Source organism: Panthera pardus, unplaced genomic scaffold (assembly GCF_024362965.1).
Source record: "Panthera pardus isolate Hobbes unplaced genomic scaffold, ASM2436296v1 HiC_scaffold_6, whole genome shotgun sequence".
In the NCBI taxonomy this organism is placed as follows: domain Eukaryota; kingdom Metazoa; phylum Chordata; class Mammalia; order Carnivora; family Felidae; genus Panthera; species Panthera pardus.
The window spans coordinates 2,333,491-2,353,616 of NW_026526991.1; the positions used below are offsets into that span (position 1 = coordinate 2,333,491).

The 20,126-nt window shown below is 40.3% G+C and overlaps 1 protein-coding gene across 1 annotated transcript in view; it reads right to left on the reverse strand.

Annotated features, from left to right (window-relative positions):
• Window positions 1-20,126, reverse strand: part of MRTFA (myocardin related transcription factor A) — a 213,294-nt gene that overhangs the window by 38,906 nt on the left and 154,262 nt on the right. Inside the window, exon 4 of the mRNA XM_053895148.1 lies at window positions 3,996-4,061. Within this exon, the coding sequence (XP_053751123.1) occupies window positions 3,996-4,061 (66 nt within the window). The remainder of the gene's footprint in view (window positions 1-3,995; window positions 4,062-20,126) is intronic.

Genomic DNA, 20,126 nt, shown 5'->3' on the forward strand with positions numbered 1-20,126 from the left:
TGTTTTCCTTTAAAAGGTTATTCTTCTGCAGCAGCTCTCACTGCCAGAACATTTTTCTTAATTTTCACCTAAACCTTATGACCTTGTACACCTTTAAATGTCAAAGAGAAAGGAAGGCTGTGGGGGAAGTTCTGTCTGAGAACAAAGTGTAGCACACATGACCCGTCTCTTCTAGGAGTCTTCATTCTGGGTATAGCAGCATTGCTGGGCTTACTCTTTGGACTTGAACATCAGTTTCCTATCTGTGCCATCTCTCCTTTCCCTCAAGGTATGTGGCGCTTCAGACATTATTAAAGCTCAGGGCCTGGATTATGTAATCCTTTGTTATCTGGCACTCTGTATTTGGTAGGGTTTATACAGTGTTAAATGTGAGACACATATTTACATGAGGAGAATGACAGATGCTGGGAAGTGATCCTGTTTAAAACACACATCAGAAACCAACTTCCAAACCCCATAGTTTAGATGCCATGAACAGAGCACATCAAGCAGCAGTGGGATTGGGAGATTCTTTAATTCCCTACACTTTATGAAAGGTCATACTCCAACTTAGAATGATATGCAGAACCTCAACCACCCTGAGTGCAAAGGGAGCCATTGAAGACATGGTGTCCTACAGATACGCTGTCAGAACTGAAAGCCAGTCCTACGTGGCAACTGTGTAGGAGTATTCTGGGAGATGAGGTGGGTGGGCTTTTCTTCCCAGAGCTATAAATAAGATTGGAATGAGAAGAACTTGATAAAAGATATAAACACAGAAATGATGAGGCAAAATGCAGCCATGACTACACCACTCCTTTCCCCAGTTTGAGGCCCTACCTACTTCCTAAGTTGTACAGCAAACTTACATATAAACACGCTTTACAGAAACTCCTCAGGCTAGCAAGATGGGAAAGAAATAGGCCCTTCCAACCAGATTACTTGTTCAGGTCTCCAAATCTCCAATAATCAACAACTTGCTGGTCACTTACAAGTTGTCTCCAGCACTGCTCAGGTTTTCTTTGAAAGATGTGGACTGGAGGATGAGAAGTGGGGCTGGTAGAAGATGGCAGGTGGTGGGGAGGTCAGGGAGGCACAGGGTGTTGGAGGTTACAACAAGAGTAAGGGTAGAGAGCACAGGACTATGGTAAAGAAGAAGGTTCACTCAGAGGGTGCACAGTTGGCAAAAAAAAAAAAAAAACAAAACAAAAAACAAAAAACAAAAACCAAAAACCCAAAAAACAAACAAAAACCCTCAGCTTTGTGAACTCAGAACCTATCTGTGTATCACCAGGTATGTAGGTGAACAGGGAATTTCACACCTGAAACTATTCCCAGGCATCAACATTCTAGAGCTCCCATAATCTAAGAGTTTGCCACCTACTTCCTTCACTAGAAAAGCTGAAAACCAAGACTGTGTCCATAGCCAAAGGTGGTTCTTGGTAGGAGGAAGATGCTGTATTCTCACTGAGGCAGATCACTTCTAATCCTACAAGAAGCGCAATTATTCTCACTTCACAGATACAGAGAACAACAGAGTATACAATTAGATATTCAAAACATTTTAGAACCTGCGCTCCTGATAGAAGTGTCATTCCAAATTCCATGCCCAGAATTCCAACGAGTTTGCAACAGAGTAGTATCTGCTTCTGTGTGTCTGTCATTCACACACACACATATCACACTTTACAACCGAATGTCTTGATTCATTCATTCAGTGCCAGGCACTGGAGACAGGAATATAAATAAGTTACTTTCTCAAGGAGCTCACAGTGCAGTTGGAGGGAAATCTATAAGCAACTGCAGTAAGTGAAGCATCATTTGTCTTAACAACAGAGAATACTACAAGAAATGCTAAACAGGAGGACTGTACCCAATAAATCATATTAAACAGTGATCTATAGTAGCCCCTGGTACCAAGTGAAAGACAGGTGGGAGAATGCAAGGCTTTTAGACACTGAACATCTTACAGATCCTGAGAAGTAGCATTATGCTCTCAGAACTTGTACTGTAATTAGTCAGCACCCCACAGGATGCTGAATTGCTCTTTATTTTGTGCATCGGTGGATTTTAGCCACCCAAATAAACTGTTAAATGTCTTGAGGGCAGGTAACTAATTTGCCTCAAATTTCTTTAATTTCTCTAAGACTACCCTGGGCACAGAGAAGACATTAAACACATGATGTCCTTGGTGAAAGGGACAAGGAGATGAGACTCTGAGTGACCTGTCCCTCTACAAAGGTTTCTAGGGAGGCAGATCTGGAGTGTTTTGTAAAGCACATCACTGCCCTACCTGATCACATTATTGATCCACTGCACAAGCCATCTGCTCTTGACTCTTTAAGGGGTGGGGGTGGGATGTCCTTCACTGGAAAGCCAGAGAAGATTGCAGCATAATGTGGGTAAATGGTTTGGTAGTTAATTGCAGTAAACCCGAAGCTGAATTTGAGACTTAAGTTCCTGGCTGATGCTTAGGACAGAAACAGACCTCAGATTCCTTACAGCTGCTATAAGGTTCTAGCTCTTAGAAATGGACCTGCCATTACCATGCCCTGAATCAAATCCCATCCTTACTCGCTTAAAAGGCTTCAAGGGCTTCACACTGTACCTAAAATAAAACCCACCTCTTCCGTGTAGTTGATAGCCCCGCCCACCCTGCCAATCTTAACTTGGCCTGCTCTCCCTTCACTCACCAGGCCCCAGCCACGCTGGCTTCCTTGATGTTTTCAAACGTTTCAAACCGGCTCTTACCCGCACTAGGCTCTTATGCTTGTTCTCCCTTTCCCCTGGTCCTCTGCCTGCTTCTGCATGGCTGACTCCATCTCATCCTTCAGACCTCAGCTCACATATTTCCTCCTCAGGGAGGCCTTTCCTGACCATCTTTATCCAAAGTAACCCCATCTCATTCCTATTATTCCACACCAGCCAGTTAGCTTACGTCGTAACAAACTTGGAAATTATGTAATTTCCATGTTCTGAAATTATCTTGTTTATTTGTCTCCTTGTGTACTATCACTATTCTCCTTTTAAACATAAAGCTCCTGAGAGCAGAAGCTGGATTTATCTTGCTGCATCAATGGGCACATATAGGTTCCCAAATATTCTGAGTGAGTAAGTGAATGAGAATTAGGAAAATACAGTGGCAGCAGGTCTATGCTGCATTAAGGTGAAAAACATCAGTTCTCTCTCTATGAAGCTAGAGACTTACAGACTCTGTTATAGGACTTTTTCCTTTTTTTTTTTTTTTTTTTAAACTTCATTAGGGTGTGTCCAAGTAGCAATAACACACAAGAGAAAAGAAAGAAGGGAAAGCTTAAGTTCTCCACTGATGACTTAAAAAGAAATGTCAAAAAGAGCAAAACGTTGCTGGTGCCAGTTTCCACTTTATAATGCTGTTGGTATAAAAAGCAAATTTTCTTACTTCTCACGGATTCCAATGTCGGTTTCATTTCTCCCCAAGTGATGTAGTGAGTTGTGCACCCAGTAAACCCAGCTCTGCAAGAACCCCACAAGCACAATCACACCCATGCCAGCCATAGGGTATCTGAGAATCTCACTCTAAAGAAAACCACAGTTGATTCAAAATAAAATACCAGGTAGAAAAGAGTTTTCCCTTGCCAAGAACCTAAACACCTAAGGCAAAACACATGCAAGAGGTAGGTTCTTCTTCACAAAACCCCAGCTCAAGATTTGCTCCTCCTAAAAGGGAAGTAGGGAAGTAGGGAAGTACTCCTAATAGGGAGTAGAAACCCCTGAAAGGTGCAATTCAAAAGCTAAGGATGGTTCAATGGCACCAGTAAACCTAATGCTGTTTGTTTCACAGAACCTGATCAATAAGGGCAGTTAACTATTAGTGACTGAAAGCCCCGGAACTTGGAAAAGCACAAGAAAGAAGGTGACAAATGAAATCTGTCGCCCTCGTTTTGTTAGATCCTTCCCACAGCATACTAGGCATGCAAGCCATGTTGAAAACGCAACTCTATCAAACGCTGAGAGAAAGAGAGAGAGGCACTTACGCGGCATGATCCCTTGGCTCACCAGTTCTTCTCGAGTCCGGCGCTGCTGGAGCTTCAACTGCAGCACTGCAGGGCGGCAAAGAGAGAGGAGACATGGAGGTTCAGCTGGGCATTCCACCACAAAAGACACATTGTCAAATGCAGAGAAGGTCTCCCGCACAGAAGGGTGTAGTGTGAAAGAAGGGTCCCTTTAACTGGGACTGTCTATAATTGCAGAAGTGGCCTGATACAGCAGGGTTTCCGTATTCTGCTGTGGGCGGCGAGAGGAAGTTGCGAAGGGTCTTGCAGGGCGATAACAATCCACAAAGTACCAAAGTCTTGCCTCTTGCTCAAAACCTCCTACAACACTGTATCCTCCTCCTAAGACTAAAAAAACACAAGTTCTTAACTCAAAGGAAATATAATGAGGACCAACACCCAGCAGGAAAGGCTTTCTAGATGGTCTACACTGTCTTCCTGGTAGCATGTGTTTACCATCATGAGTGCAGCAAAGACACGGTATTCACACAGATCAGGAAGTATTGGTTATTTGTAAAATCTTTTCTTTTGCATCTAAAAATTACATGTACTTTTAACTGAGCAACGCATTTCTCTCGACCAGAAAACATTTTACCATTAATATAACTCTTTTCTTCCTCTTACTTTCATTTAGAGCTTTTTTTTCTGTTGAGGTGAAACCACCAAGCTACATGAGTCAAAGCGCACGTGGGCTAGGAGAGGGCGACGAGTATTTCTTCTATTTCTACTCTAATCACCTAATGAAACAACTCCATAGCCATTTTTATGAAGTTAAAAGTCAGTGATCTCTATTTCAAATGCCAATGAAACCTAAAGGGCATTCCCACTGCACACCACGCAGAATGACCACGGCACAGCCTGCATTCAAAGGCTAAGTGTGAACATGTTCAGAGGAGGAGGGTTAGGAGGATCCTGAGCCAGGGAGACTCCCCTTACATGAGAAGGCTGCAACTGTAAGGTCTCTGCAAGTCACATGTGAGGGAGACCTGCATCTATTAGGAATCACGTTACCTTAGGTACCTGCCTTTTCCATTCATAGAGCAGTTTTTAAGAATGCCTCCAAGAATGGCAGAACTCTAACTAGGCTCCTGACTACATCTCAAATTCAGCAGGTCCAAAGTAGAATGTGTCTTTCTCCCAAAAACCTAACCCACTTTCCATCCTCACCTCTCTAAATGGAAGCACTATCTGCAAAGCCCCCCACTCCCTGACTCCTGAACTAGTATTAAAATTTTTGAGCCAACTTCAACTCCTCCACCTCCCTCACACTCCTCCTCTTACCAAGTTACTGGTGCCACAGTTTTGCTATGTTGCACTGAGCACTCCCGGGCTCTCCCACTGTAAGCACCCCAATCAAGGCTGGCTAATGACTCTTCCTCAAGTCTCATGTACTGGCCTGTTTATTCACTTCACCTGGAAATACCTACCCTTTCCATCTGACCTTCCTGACTCCCCAGCATGCAGAATTACTCTAGACCTCCTGGCAACTACCTTTTATCTGTTATAGAAAGTATAGTAATAGTTTATTTACTCTGTGTAATAGTTACCCCCTGAATGTAGTTATCTCTCCTACCAGTTTATAAACTCCTGGAGGGCAAAGAAAATATCTTATTACTATATGCCCTCCATAGTACTTAATACACAGTAAGCATTTAATAATTGTTTCTTGAATTGAACTATATCTCAAAATGGTAATACATATAGTCTGAGAGATCTAATCAGGAGGTTATAACTATTATTTTTTATAAATTAACACCTAAAGCCTTGCAAAATAAATGGATAAAACAACAGCCACAGTAGTGGCATTTATAGAAAGTGTGCTCTGTGCCAAACATCGTTCCACGTCCTCTAATGTTTTAACTCATTTAACCTAACACCCCACTACGGAGAAACATGGGCATTACTAATCCCATTTTAGAGGTAGAAAAATAAGGCCCAGCGTGAAGTAATTTACCTAAGATTATTCCACTAATAAGAAGTGCAACAGAATTTGAACCCAAACATTCTGACTCTAGAACGTGGGTTTCCTATTTCTCTGCTTCTCCAGAGTCTTCCAGAAGCTGCGGAAACAAGAGGCATGGAATATGAGCACCTGGATGGGTTCTCTGGTGAGACAGACAAAGGGACTGAGGAAAATGGATGGTTCAGGCCAAGGTCAAAGGAGTTTGGGTGATACTTCAGTAAAATAAATTTAAATTAATCTAAGAATTTGATTTCAGATAAATTAGAACCATAGATTAGCAGCAACATTAATTATAAAAATAAAATGCAAATAGTTAATAGCTAGGAGTCATCGAGCATTGCTATGTGTCAGACCCTGTTAAGTGACTGACATGCTTTTAATTTAATTAAAAAAAAAAGCCCCATGAGGATGGTACACTTATTATCTCCATTTTACAGATAAGGAAACTAAGGGTCAGACCGTCAAAATTTTGCCTTGGGTCACACAGCTCCAAAGTGCTGGCATGAGAATTTAGTACAGGTCTTTGTGATTCTAGAGTATGGGCATTTAATACTATACATCTCTTTAGAGGAAAGAAAGTAAGAGGAAAAAAGGGAAAATATCTGTCAACTTTTATACACAGTGTTTCTAAAGCCCAGCGTAAGATGAGCTATTAGAAAATGATTTAAAAAAATTTTAAGTTTATTTATTTTGAGAGAGAGAGAGAGAGAGAGAGAGAGAGAGAGAGAGCGCGAGCGAGTGAGAGTACAAGCAGGGAAGGGCAGACAGAAGGAGAGACAGAATCCCAAGCAGGCTCCACATCATTAGCACACAACCCAATGTGGGACTCGATACTCACAAACTGTGAGATCATGACCTGAGCCAAGATCAAGATGTTCAACCAACTGTGCCACACAGGCACCCCAGGAAATGATTAAATACAACAAATTGATTTGATTTGTGCAAATAGAGAAATTTAGAAATTTAAGAAACTTACTTACAATTTAGTAAGTCTGAACACTTCAAAGAAACAATAACTAATGAAAACTCTGGCCATCTTCCAAAAATAAGTCTGAAATATCAATCAGCAGCCCTCCTAAATAACCCATCTATATATAGGGCCATAAGGGATATTATGCAAACTTCTTGACTGAAAAACTTGTTGCCTCATGAGAGCAAAAAGTCTATGACTCAAGTTTTCTATGGAGAACACAGTAAAGGCCAATTTACCTCTTGTTTTAGAACAAGCCTAGCTCAAAGAGGAAAGTTTATCTAATAAATCTTTCCATCTGTAAAACTAAATGAAATTAAAGTCCAGTTATCTGAAAATTCCATCCTGTCCCCTCTCAGCAGTGAACTCTAAACTCCATGCTTTTCTGAAATCTGACCAAGTTCCCCATTCAAATAATAGAATTCACCCTGTATCAGTACTGTCTGGAGTATTGGTACAACCTGACTATAGATAGGTACTGTCTTATACGTTGCACAACCCTCCCCTGCCAATTTGAACAATGTTTATAAGGAGGATTAAAAAAAAAAAAGAAGACCTAAGCAATAAACTCCAAACTATAGTTGTCAGTCTCTACTTGATTTTGTTTTAGAATTGATCTGTTTGGTTGTGTATATATACACATCCTTCTTCTAAAACTTTCAACTACAAAGTAATAGGTTATCTATATGAATTTCCCCTTAGTCTAACTTAATTCCTCTCAATTCTAAGCACTCTAAATAAAATGCCTATTATGTGTCCAGACTTTAGGGATTATGCATTTTAGAAGAAATCATTTAATAACTCACTATGTGCTAGTACATTTAATGCACACCCGCCATCACCAAGGAGTATCTGACACAAGTTCAAATGATCATATTCATAGGCAGTGCTAGGCCAAGTAGATTCAAAAGAGTAGGAATTTGACAAAATCTCTCTATTCATTATACACCAGCATTCAGATTTCTTCTCCACTCTTCAAGTCGATAAAAATTAAACAAAAATACCTATATGTGTACATGCATGAGTCTTTATCCTTTCACTGTTATTGAATTCCACAAATTTAATGTATCATGTGTCTCTAAAATTAATCAGGAATTAATCAGAATTAGTCAAGTTTTCTACCTGTTTCGAACAAAGGTGATCAATTGCTATTTGTATAATTGGTTTCCTGGGAAATCAAAGCAAAGGAGTAAACGTCATATATTTCTGCCCTGTAAGGCCATGGAAGAGGGCTGATGGCATTCGAGGGGTAATGTCCCAGAAATGGACACCTCAAACAAATACATGAGTCAGGACTAGAAAGAAACAGCAAAAAGTAAGTGATGCGTCCTCAAGCCCAGCACTGTGGCTTCCACTGGTCAGTGGTCCTGGATTTCACTGGGGAGGGAAATGTGCATCTTGGAAGGTTGTCCTCCCCCTTATTCATATTTACCCATTAGTGATTCCACAAAGGCTCCTGGAGTAGAGGATAAAGTATTTATGAGGGAAGCAGAAAAGAACAGGAAGGGGGTTAGTACGGGAATGACCACAAAAAAACCAAAACCCTCTTTTGGCATCATCCTTTGTTCAGTAAAACCTCTTCAAGGAAGATTCTGACTGCAGGGACATTTCCAAAGCCGGATCTCCTAGTAACTGGTCCACTGTTTTCCCCTCCATAACCTTTAGGTACCAGTCCCAGAATAAATAAGCAAATACAACTTAATTCAACAACAGACATCACCAACTCTAACTTCAAACTGGAGAATCTGTTTCACTGGGATGATCAGAGAAGGAACAGGGTGGGTTTTAGCCTTAGGGGGAGCTTAGCAATGCTAATAATTAGAATACTCATCTTTGCAGCAGTGAATTACACCGATTTTACTGGTGTATTTTGTACCTGTTTATCTCCCATGCCTTAAAAAATCATTTAGTGATACCCAAATTGTAAAACCACATCAACTATCACTTAGAACCAAAGCCTATTCTCTGAATATTCACTACTTCCATCCTTAGACTATATGATTAAAAACAGGTGAAGGATGTCCCAGAAGAGGGTACTCCTCATGTTCTGCTGCCTAGGTCACTTTATAGCATCACCAGCAAAATGGAGACCGGAAGTCAGGATAGAGACACACATCTCTGTTCATTTCTCATTCATCCGCCAAACAAATATTCACTAAGTAACTACCATGTGTCAGGCCCCATGTTAAGTGCTGGATACACCTGTGGTCTCTGCTCCTATATAAAGTTTTCAGTCCAGTGGGGAAACACACAGCAAATCACATATCAAAAGTACAAGTTATGATTAAGGTTTTACAAGAAAAGAATGAAGGATATGAGAGAGGTCAGACCCTGGAATTCATAGTTTCTCCTCCATATGCTCTGTAATAACCACCTTTTCACATATCCTCTTTACTACTGTATATATAGTCAATTATTTAAGATACTAAAACTCCTTAAAACACAGAGAGACCTTGGGGTAAACTGTATTAAAATAAATAAATTGGGGCACCTGAGTGGCTCAGCTGGTTGTATCTGACCCTTGATTTCAGTTCAGGTCATGATTTCACAGTCGTGAGATCAAGCCCCACACTGCCAGTGCTTGGGATTCTTTCCCTCCCCACCTCTCTCTGCCCCTGCCACCACCCCCCCTCCTCAAAATAAATACATAAACTTAAAAAAAAAGTTATGGGCACGCAGTGTCATTTATTCACTTTGTGTTTATTTGCTTCACACACTAGTTGGTAAACATACCAATATGCCTCCTTTAGTTCTTCCCTAGTTTCTTGTCAAAGCTCTTCTCAGGCATTCATTCAAGAGATATGAGGTTCTACTAATATATGCCAGATATTTTGCTTGCTGCTGGAAATACAGCAATGGACAAAGTCACTGCCTTCAGTGGTGTTTACACTTCCATGGGTTACAAGAGTGAAGAGTACTTTCAAAGAAATACTCAAGACACCACATCCTAACTAAACAGTTAGATTCTTCCCATTATTCAATTCATCCATTCAAGATCTTTTGCCCTCTCAAAGCCACAGTTGGGTACTAGAGTACTAGGTACTACAAGTATGAAAAAGACGTGGTTCTCATTCTCATGGAATTCTCACACCTAATGGGAAAGAGAAGCTCACAATGTCTGGGGAGCCTGGGCGCCTCAGTCAGTTAAGCGTCCAACTTCAGCTCAGGTCACGATCTCATGGTTCATGGGTTCGAGCCCTGCATCAGGCTCTGTGCTGACAGCACAGATTCTGTATTTTCTTCTCTCTCTGCCCCTCCCCTGCTTGTGCTCTGTCTCTCTCTCTCAAAAATAAATAAACATTAAAAAAATTAAAAAGAAAGAAAGAAAGAAAGACCTGATGTCTGTAATGCAGACTTCTACTTAAAAGGTCATAGAAAAATGCAACTTAGCTAATACACATGCCCCTCTAAGGGTCCCTGACAAATCCAGTCATCTGGTCTTATGGGTGATATACATGTATGCATAAATAATAAAAAGAAATAGTGGTTCCTTAAAAATAATAAAAGTCCAGGGCACCTGGGTGGCTCAGTTGGCTAAGCTCCGACTTCAGCTCAGGTTATATCTCACAGTTTGTGGGTTCGAGCCCTGCTGACAGTTCAGAGCCTGAAGCCTGCTTCAGAGTCTGTGTCTCCCTCTCTCTCTCTGCCCTTCCCCGCTCACACTCTGTCTCTCTCTCTCTCTCTCTCTCAAAATAAATAAACCTTAAAAAAATTTTAAAAATAATAAAATCCAAGTAGTTCTCTACTTTTTAGATGTTACAGGAATGCAAAGGTGATAGTACCCAACACTGGAAGTCACAGAGAAACAAGATCTTTTCTACATGGGGTAAGAATAGTGAAGCCATAAATGGGGTCTTAAAAATATTTTATCCTCATGATCAATCTGTACTAAAGCTTCAAGTAATTTAAAAAAAATTTTTTTTTAAGTTTTTATTTACTTCTTTTGAGAGAGACAGCATGACCCAGGGAGGGGCAGAGAGAGAGGGAGGGAGGGGGAGAGTCAGGGAGAGGGAGGGAGAGACAGAGAATCCTAAGCAGGCTTTGCCGGGTCAGCACAGAGCCTGATGTGGGGCTTGAATCCACGAACATGAGATCATGACCTTGGCTGAAATCAAGAGCCGGATGCTTAACTGACTGACCCATGCAGGTGTCCCTCACGTAATTTCTTGGTGTCATTCCCAAAAAGTAGTACTTGTCCGGGTCCCTCTTTATCGTAATTTCTCACAAGTCCTTCCTGATAGAGGCCAGAGAGATACAAGAAGAAAGAGAGGTGTCTGCGCTCCCTTGCTCTTTTCCCTGGCCTTTCCTGGTTTCTGGTTCTCAGACCCTAGAGAGCATCCCTGGAATTGTTTCCCTCTCCTGAGTTGTACGTAGGATTTCCTCAAGCTTTCCAGATGCTGAGTTTTTTTAGACCCTTTCATGGTTCATTTTCTTTCTTCAACTTGGGAAACCGGCCTAAATGGGTCAGTACAATGTACACTGCACCAAACTGTGTTTCTGGCTTTTGTGCTTTTAATACAAACAACAGCATTTTTAAGGCCCAGTGTATTCTATAATTAGCCCTACCCTTAAGCAGAAAGGGCTTACTGTCAACCTAACTATAATTTCTGGGGAAAGGGGCGAGCGAGCAAGACATATGGGGTTGGTTATACGAATATTTCATAAGTTCCAAGTGGATCCAATACACTTACAGAACTGACCAAGAACATCAGAGAAAGAATCACAAGACACAATCCTGGCTCTGCTGCCACCTAATCCAGTCACTTAACTTCTTTTAGCCTCCATTTTCCCACTAGAATACAATTTGTAAAAACAATCCTTGCCCTTTGAACTTAAAAAAAAAAAAAGTTCCACAATGTATGTGAAAAGTGCTTTGTAAAACTATAACACAAAAACATAGCTTTTCTCTAGGACCGTAGACACGGCTAGTAATCTGGTACCACACTTCCAAGGACATGCTTTACTTTGCAAAATGAAAGGGCTTATGTCAAAACATCCAATGTTGTTCTGGGACAGGGGGGACCAGGAGCGAGCTGGGGGAGGAGAGAAGAAAAAAAGAAGAGAGAAGAGGAGAGAGGAGAAAAAGGGTAGGGAAGGGCTTTGTTTCCTTTTGGAAGGTAGTTCTGACAGTGAAGAAGCACCCTCTGTTCTCAGACTCCATTCAACCTGGTATGTCTAAAGGGCAAGACCCAGCGAAAGACAGAAGGATCAGTACCCATTCATTAATCAAATGAAATACATAGTGAGTGTTCAAAGCATGATCCTGAAATTCTAAGCTGTCAATACAGAAATGGTAGTTAAAGGACCCAGAAAGGTCATTTATCTGTTGGCAGAGAAAAAAAGATCTGCAGAAATTCAGATCCAGAGGTAAGACAAAAGGAGGAAGGAGAGGTAAGAAAAACATGGTTAATTCTCTCTGGGATCCTACTGATCCACCATCTAAAAATCATACACCTTGTGGTATCCTGGACTGGATTTTGGAATAGAAAAAGCAAATCAGTGGGAAAGCAGCTGAAATTCAAATAAAGTGTGGAATTTACTTAGTAGTATACCAATGTTAACCTCTTAGTTTTGACAAATGTACCATTGTTACGTAAGATGCTAACATTAGGGGCAACTGGGTGAAGGGTATATGGGAACTCTGTACTATCTGTGACTTTTTTGTAAGTCTAAAATGACTCCAAAATAAAAAGCTTATTTAAAAGAACCCATTGATTTGACTCTCCCTTCAGAAAGATTTATGAATCAATTACTAAAGCATATTAAGGGTCAGGTTTTTGAAACTGAAATGTTACCATCTCTTGGACAAAAGAAATTGCTGATTAATTCCTATAAAAGACTAATTAGTTATGAAGAATAATGATGGGCCTTTTAATAAACTCAAAACATAAAATGATTTGTGGCATAAACAAATAGAATGAACCACAATGTAATCCTGAAGAGAGATAAAATCACGCATATGAAAAACCACCTATGAGATTTCAAATTTGGTTATCAATATGCTCAATCATTCAACCCTTTTGCAATCCAGTAAATTTCTCTTTTATCTCTGTATATATTGTGTAAACATGAGTTAAATTACCTCTCGAATAATCTGCTTTCCATATCAAAGTAATACCAAAAATTGATAAATATTATCTATTTAATCTGAATACTCTCAGGGATTCAGGCAGAGAGATAAGGTATCTTCCTGGGGTAGCAAACCTGGGCTACTTATATACCTGCCCTGACATGTATGCGCAAAGGATAAGCTTATGAAAATCTAACTTAAGCCACTAAAATATGTAAGACAAAAGGTCTCTGTATTGTGAAATAATAAAATGGTGAAAACACACATGTGCTATCTTACTCAATTCTTAAAACAAAGCTACGTGGAAGGTACTATCATTTTTTAAGTTTATTTGTTTATTTTGAGAGACAGCGAGCACCAGCAGGGAAAGGAGCAGAGACAGGGAGGGAGAGAGAGAGAGAATCCCAAGCAGCGTGACACTGCCAGTGCAGAGCCCAACCTGGGGCTCGATCCCAGGAACCATGAGGTCGCGACATGAGCCGAAATCAAAAGTCGGATGCTTAACTAACACCCAAGCACCTGGAAGGCTTATCCTATTTAGTTTCTTGATATTTTTGAAATTAACTTTCAGTGTTTGTTATTCTGTAGTTGAGGAAACTGAGCATAAGACAGATTAAGCAATTTGCCTAAGGTCACAGAGTAAGTAAAGGGCAAAGCAGAAACTGGAACCCAGCTCCATCTCCATCTACAGCCAGAGCCCTCAGCCACTCTTCTATGTTGTGTTTCTCTTCCTTCATAAAACGGATCAGTTCCTCATGTTTAAAAATGACACTATTAAGAGTGCTTTCTGCATGATGTCGCTGGAAAAAAAAAGTGATCTACCTACTTACTAGTAAGGGGGAAATCCAGGTGATTTCAGTGAATAGTAAATGGCATTTCAGAACTCTAGAATCTAAAAGCTTCCCATATTAAAATTCCAAAAGGAATAGAGATTAACAGGATAACAGTGGTCACATGTAAAGGTCATTCAAAGGGGCTCCTCCCAGGGACAGGAGGTGAAGGATACAAGAGAACTTCGCAGGCCTACTTCTCAATTGGCTCTCAAGACAGAAACATCCACACTGAGGAAGCACCTACTTCCTGGTACAACTTCATTCCTGCATTCTTCCCTGGTTTTTCCCTGGTATTAGTAAGAGTCTGGGTCGAATGATTCATTCATTCATGGAACTAATATTTACTAGGGACCTACTTACTATATGCTAGGCCCCATGCTAGATGATACAGCAGTAAAATGGACAGATGAGATCCTTGCCCTCACAGAGCATATGTTCTAGTGGGAAAAACATAATAAAAAGTTATTTATGTTATAATTTCCAGTGGCACATTATATGAAGAAAAATACAGCAGAATAAGAGAACAGAGAGTGACTGGGGTGATAATTTTACACAGAGTACACAAGGAAGGCCCTTCTGAGGAGACACACATAACTCTTATAAAGAAACCTAAGTGATATGATAAACCACGAAAAGATCTGGAGAAAGAGTGTTCCAGGCAGCAGAAATAAATAGCAAGTGCAAAGGCACTGAGGCGAGAAAAAGGCCTCTCTTGAGAAGGAAACGAAGATATAAGAGATGAGGAATCTAATATGTTGAACTCCTACATTATGCAGTCACTGGGTTGGATGTACTACTTTAGTGACTCCTTTCATCTCAGCAGCTATTTGAGGTATGTATTACCTCTATTTTATAGATGAAGAAACAGTGGCTCAAAGAGGTTAACTAACCATGCACAGCTAGTTAAGAGGCAGGGACAGAGTTCAAACACAGATTGGCCTGATACCAAAGTATGTGCTTTTTCTACCACATCACATTTAATGCCAGAGTCATAAGAAAAAAAATTAATAATTATGCATAAATAAGTAAATAAATCAAACTCTCTCCCATATCCTCAAAATGTGGGGCTCACCATTTCATTTTGGGTAGCTGCTCATCTCACTCTGGAAGTAATGTCCTTCTCTAATTGCAGCGGGCAGATCTCCAACTGCCAGCTACTTCAATGTCATTGGTCACTTTCCTAAGGATCTGTAAGGCACTGCTCAAACAACTCCCTCATACAAGATCTGAGCAGAACATGGACTTGCACCAGAGGTCTGAATGTGGTGTAGATAAATTGGGAACGTGCTTCCTTTAGACTGGCAGGGCCATCTGAACAAACCCTTCCAACGTTAAAGGCCCCAGGAACAGCGTTTTCCCTGCCGCATTAGTTCTGCACGTTCACCCAGGCAATGTGGGCAACCTGAAGCTCATTTGCCATTCTCTGTTGGTATTATTGGTGCTGACATTTTGCACCCAGCTTTGTTGAGGGTGGGTGACAGGTGAGCAGATTCAAAATTTGGAACATGATAGTCACTCTACAGCAAACCAGAAGGGACAAAAAATCCTTTCCCTGAAAAATATATTAGAGTACTTATTCTTTCTAGATCTTTATAATGTGGACTTGAAAAACATAGCATGATAGAATATTCATGACTGAAATAATGAAGGAGGCCTATATCTCCATATAAATTCTGTAAATATTTAGAAAGTTAGTTTTTTTTTTCTATCAAAGTATTGCAAACTCTCCCAACAGGCTTATCCTATTTAGTTTCTTGATATTTTTGAAATTAACTTTCAGTGTTTGTTGTAATTAATGACATTTAACAGAAATTCTGAGGGGAAAAAGGTAAATTTTGATTAAAATAATTATTTATTTTTTAATTAAAAATATTTATTTACTTTTGGGAGAGAGAGAGAGAGAGAGAGACAGAGACAGAATGTAAGCAGGGGAGGGGCAGAGAGAGGGAGACACAGAATCTGAAGCAGGATCCAGGCTCTGAGCTGTCAGCACAGAGCCTGACGCAGGGCTAGAACCCATGAACCACAAGATCATGACCTGAGCTGAAGTCAGATGCTTTAACTGAGCCACCCAGGTGCCCTTAAAATAATTTTTTAAGTTAATTTTTTTTTTAGGGCAAGGATTAGGAAAAAGAGAGGTGATCAGAAATGAGAAATTTGGCCAAATGTGTTAAAAATACACACATACAAAAATCTGGAAGTTCTTCAAATATTTATGTGTAAAGTTCTCTATGGGCATTTAAAGGAAAACACAATAGTTTTTCCTCTTAAAGCCTAGGTGATGTAAAATTTTACCTGTCTCAAAAAAATTAAAAGAGTGTTTTAAAATAAATTTTGGCAAAAGCTAATGGCAAAATTTTTCTTCTCTGTAGAAGATGGAAAGGCAAAGAGGCAAAAATTAAGGCAAAAATTAAATTTCATGCCGCACATGAAGTACGAAAGCTATAAGTCTATCAGCTAAAATTGCTGGAAGAGCTTCAATTCTCAAGATCAAATACACAAAGGAAACACCAGTCTATTATAATACGGCAGCCCATCTACTGCAGGATTTTCCCTCTCTCATTCCTCCTCCAGGTTTAGTAGAGACATGGGAGAAGTGAATGTGTATGTAACTGTAAGGGAGTTCATGTTGTTTGAAGAGTGCAACTTTGTATTTCCTCAAGTTTATGTGGTCAAATTTGCAAGTGGAACATTTCATTACTGCAGGTTTTGCACAAAATTTTACGAAACAAACCTACATTAAGTTAAAGCAGAACTGAAATCAATGCCTTTTCTGGCCACTTCAGGAATGAGTGCCATATATTTTCCTATCACAGAATCCTCCTTTTCATTTAAATACTTGGCTCCTTCAACACATTCCAGCTCCAAAGCTAAAATGGAAGTAGAATATAAAGTAACCAAACAATTACGCAGTTACCACATACCACATTTTTCTAGCACAATTTTGAGGGATGCAGAAGGTGCCACACCTACCAGCAGAATACTTATTTTTAAAATGTCCTGGCTACTAGCTTGTAGTTTCCCTCGTCCTGCATTTTCAAATCATCTCAGTATTAACATCCCTCCCTAAGAAGCCTCACCCTAGTTGTTTTGAAAAAATGCATTACACTTGTCTGACACACTGTGTGATACACAAGACCCCTCTTTCCCTAGTTTTTCTGCCTCATCAAGGCATGAAAACAGCCAGAACCACAGCAACAGCTGGGGATCATTAAACCGACAGAAATAGCTTAGGAGACTCCAATGGTGTGTGCGTGGGGGGAGGAGAGGCTCAGTATCAGATTAAAAAAATCAAAAGGGCAACAGAAAGGAGGCGGGGGTGGAGAAAGGTGAAGCCTAAGAAGTCCATCACACCCAAATTTCCTTTACATAGCCAAAGGGATGCACTGAAGCAAAAGGAGGGACAGGTGACTGCAGCCTAACTTGCCTAGCCCCCACCTATTCTCACATGGAAGGCTTAGTCAAACCTGAAAATGTGGGTCAGTGAAGACAGGTGGGGAGTGGGAAGGTAGGGGGGGATTCATGGCATCTCAAAGGCTAATCCTAGTCTGGAGGAATCTGGATGGGAGTCAGTTCTGGGGCTGTGCTGACAGTAAAAATCAACTTCAAGAGGTGGGGGTATGAAAAATATATGCTAACCCCTAAGTGGACTCAGAGACCAACCCAGTCCCAAGGAATCCCTTCAACTGGGGAGGACCAAATGCTCGATGAAATGCAGGCTGTCGGGGCTGTTCCTGCCAGAGCGCAACCACGCCTCCAATGCTAGCTTTGTAATCTGCCAGGCCTCCGAAGGTCAGTACAGGAATGTGCCATCTGCCTGGCCCGCTGCCCGAGTGTGTTCAGCACATATCTGAATGCCCCACAGGAGCTTTATTCAGATCACTGCATAGGAATGGGCTTGCATATCCTGATCCACATGACTTCAAGTCTGGTTAGTCTTAGGGTCCCTGGGTATTCTCTCTATCCCACTGGCTAGGTTGTCATTTAATATCATCAGGTCCTCTCCCACCAAGGCATATTCTTCATAACCAATCTCACAGGACTGCAGTTTCAGACAGTTCCTCACCTGCAAGCCTGAACAGGAAATGATTCGATTGCAGATATTATGACTGCAACTCTCTTTGGCAAGAGTGTTTGGTAACTGTGGGATTGCATGAACTTCAGCTGAACATTTTATTTGATGCATCTAATGATTTACTAGAGAAGGCTCTGGGCCGATGGCTGTTCTCAACAAAAACAACCACTACATTACCCTCTTCTAGAATGGTTTCTTTTCTAACTCATAAACCTTGGAGGAAAAATATGCTCATGCATATTTCCAAACTATACCAGTTTTGGCTAAGTATATTTGAACACCATTTTCTATGGTTTTCCAAAAAAAAGCAATTGGCTTGTGCTGAATATTTTATTAGTAAGGGCAGGAAACACACAAAAATAAACCTACTAAAGAAGACTAAAAAAGCTATATGTATTTAGTTTACACACACACACACACACACACACACACACACACACACAGGTATATCTCACATACAGTTCATTTTAAGGCTGCATAACACCGAAGGACAGGATATGTGTCAAACTACTGTAACTAATCACTTTTCAGTGTGTGCAGCCTACGTGGGAGTAATTGTACCAATATATTTCTCATCAACTTTTAACAGAGTACATTCTTTACCAGAAATATAAAAAATTAATGTCATAATATTTATAACCGATCACTTACTATGTACATGTACTAGGTACAAGGTAGGAACTGAGAAGAAAGACAACACTATATGTTTAAATAACACTTTACACAGCTATTTTCACACATATGATCTTATTTGACTCTATGAGTCAGGATGGCAGACATCACACCCATGATATAATAAAAGACACAGGTTTGCCAAGCTTAGAGCAGTTTAGCCAAACTCACACTGGCAAGATCAAACCAAGACTTTGTTCTTGACTATAGGCTCAAAGCTGGAGCGCTAGCTGCCTACCACAGAAAGGCTTTCAGCCCTCAAGGAATTAATCTCTGACACCCAAAGCCTTGGCCAGTGTTTCTCAGATGTACCAAATTTCTTCTCAGTAAGAATCTCACCAATCTCCTGGAACAGCATCATATTCTGAATCTAATTCAAGCAATTGTGGGGAAAGGTTACTTATTCATATCACTGACAATTAAAAGATGTGAGTTTCTTCTGAAGGCTAGAATTATTAACATGAGCCTGAATAAAACTGAATTAGGACAGAGTGCTCAAAATGTATGTCATTTAGGATAAATGCATTTTCTTATGGGCATAACACTGCCCTCTAGTGCCAGGAAACACAGTACCCTCAACAAAACACAGTACCCTCAACAAAAACAACTAGTCAAGTAACTAGACTAGACTAACTAACTAGACTAACAGCTAATGCATATTAACCACCTACTATGTATAAACGCACTTCACTAATAAGCACTTTAAAGGGAGAAAAAAAGAAATGGTTAAGCCTATCACACACATACAATCATAACAACTATATAGGCCCCTCAAGGAATTTATAAATATAATAGAGAAGATAAGAAATGTAAAACAAATCACAATAATCAAAGACAGTGTTGTAAGTGCTTTGAGTTTGCAGATGATGAATCACTAGAGTACAAAAAGGATCAGGAAAGCTTTGTAGGAGCAGCAGCATATAAACCTCTTTGGAGGACTTCATAAACCAGATATGAACAAAAACCAAAAACTAGATGGGAGCCAAGACCTAGGGATAGGAAGTATTATAAGGTTAAGAATGTTAACTAATATGCTCTGATTTAGATATAGAATTAAGAATTAAGTCTGTGAAAGGGAGTAGTAGAAGGTATCTGGAAAGGTTGGCAAAATGTCTAAAACTGTGCCCTTCAATATGGCAGCCACTTGTCACATATGCTATTTAAATTTAATTAAAATTAAATACAATTAAAAATTCAGTCACATTTCAAGTCACTGCAGCCACATTTCAAGTCTCAAGAGCTACATGTGGCTAGTGGCCACTGTATCGGACAATATAGATATAGTACTGGGCAGTGCTGTACCAGCAAGTTGTATTAAACCACAAAACATCAACCTTTCGAGGGCTTCTTCTAAAAAATGCAGATCTGATCCTATTAATAATGAAAACCACAGGGACGCCTGGATGGCTCAGTTGGTTAAACATCCGACTCTTGATTTCGGCTCAGGTCATCATGATCTCACAGATTGTGAGACCGAGCTCCACATTGGGCTCTGTGCTGACAGTGTGGAGCCTGCTTCGGATTCTCTCT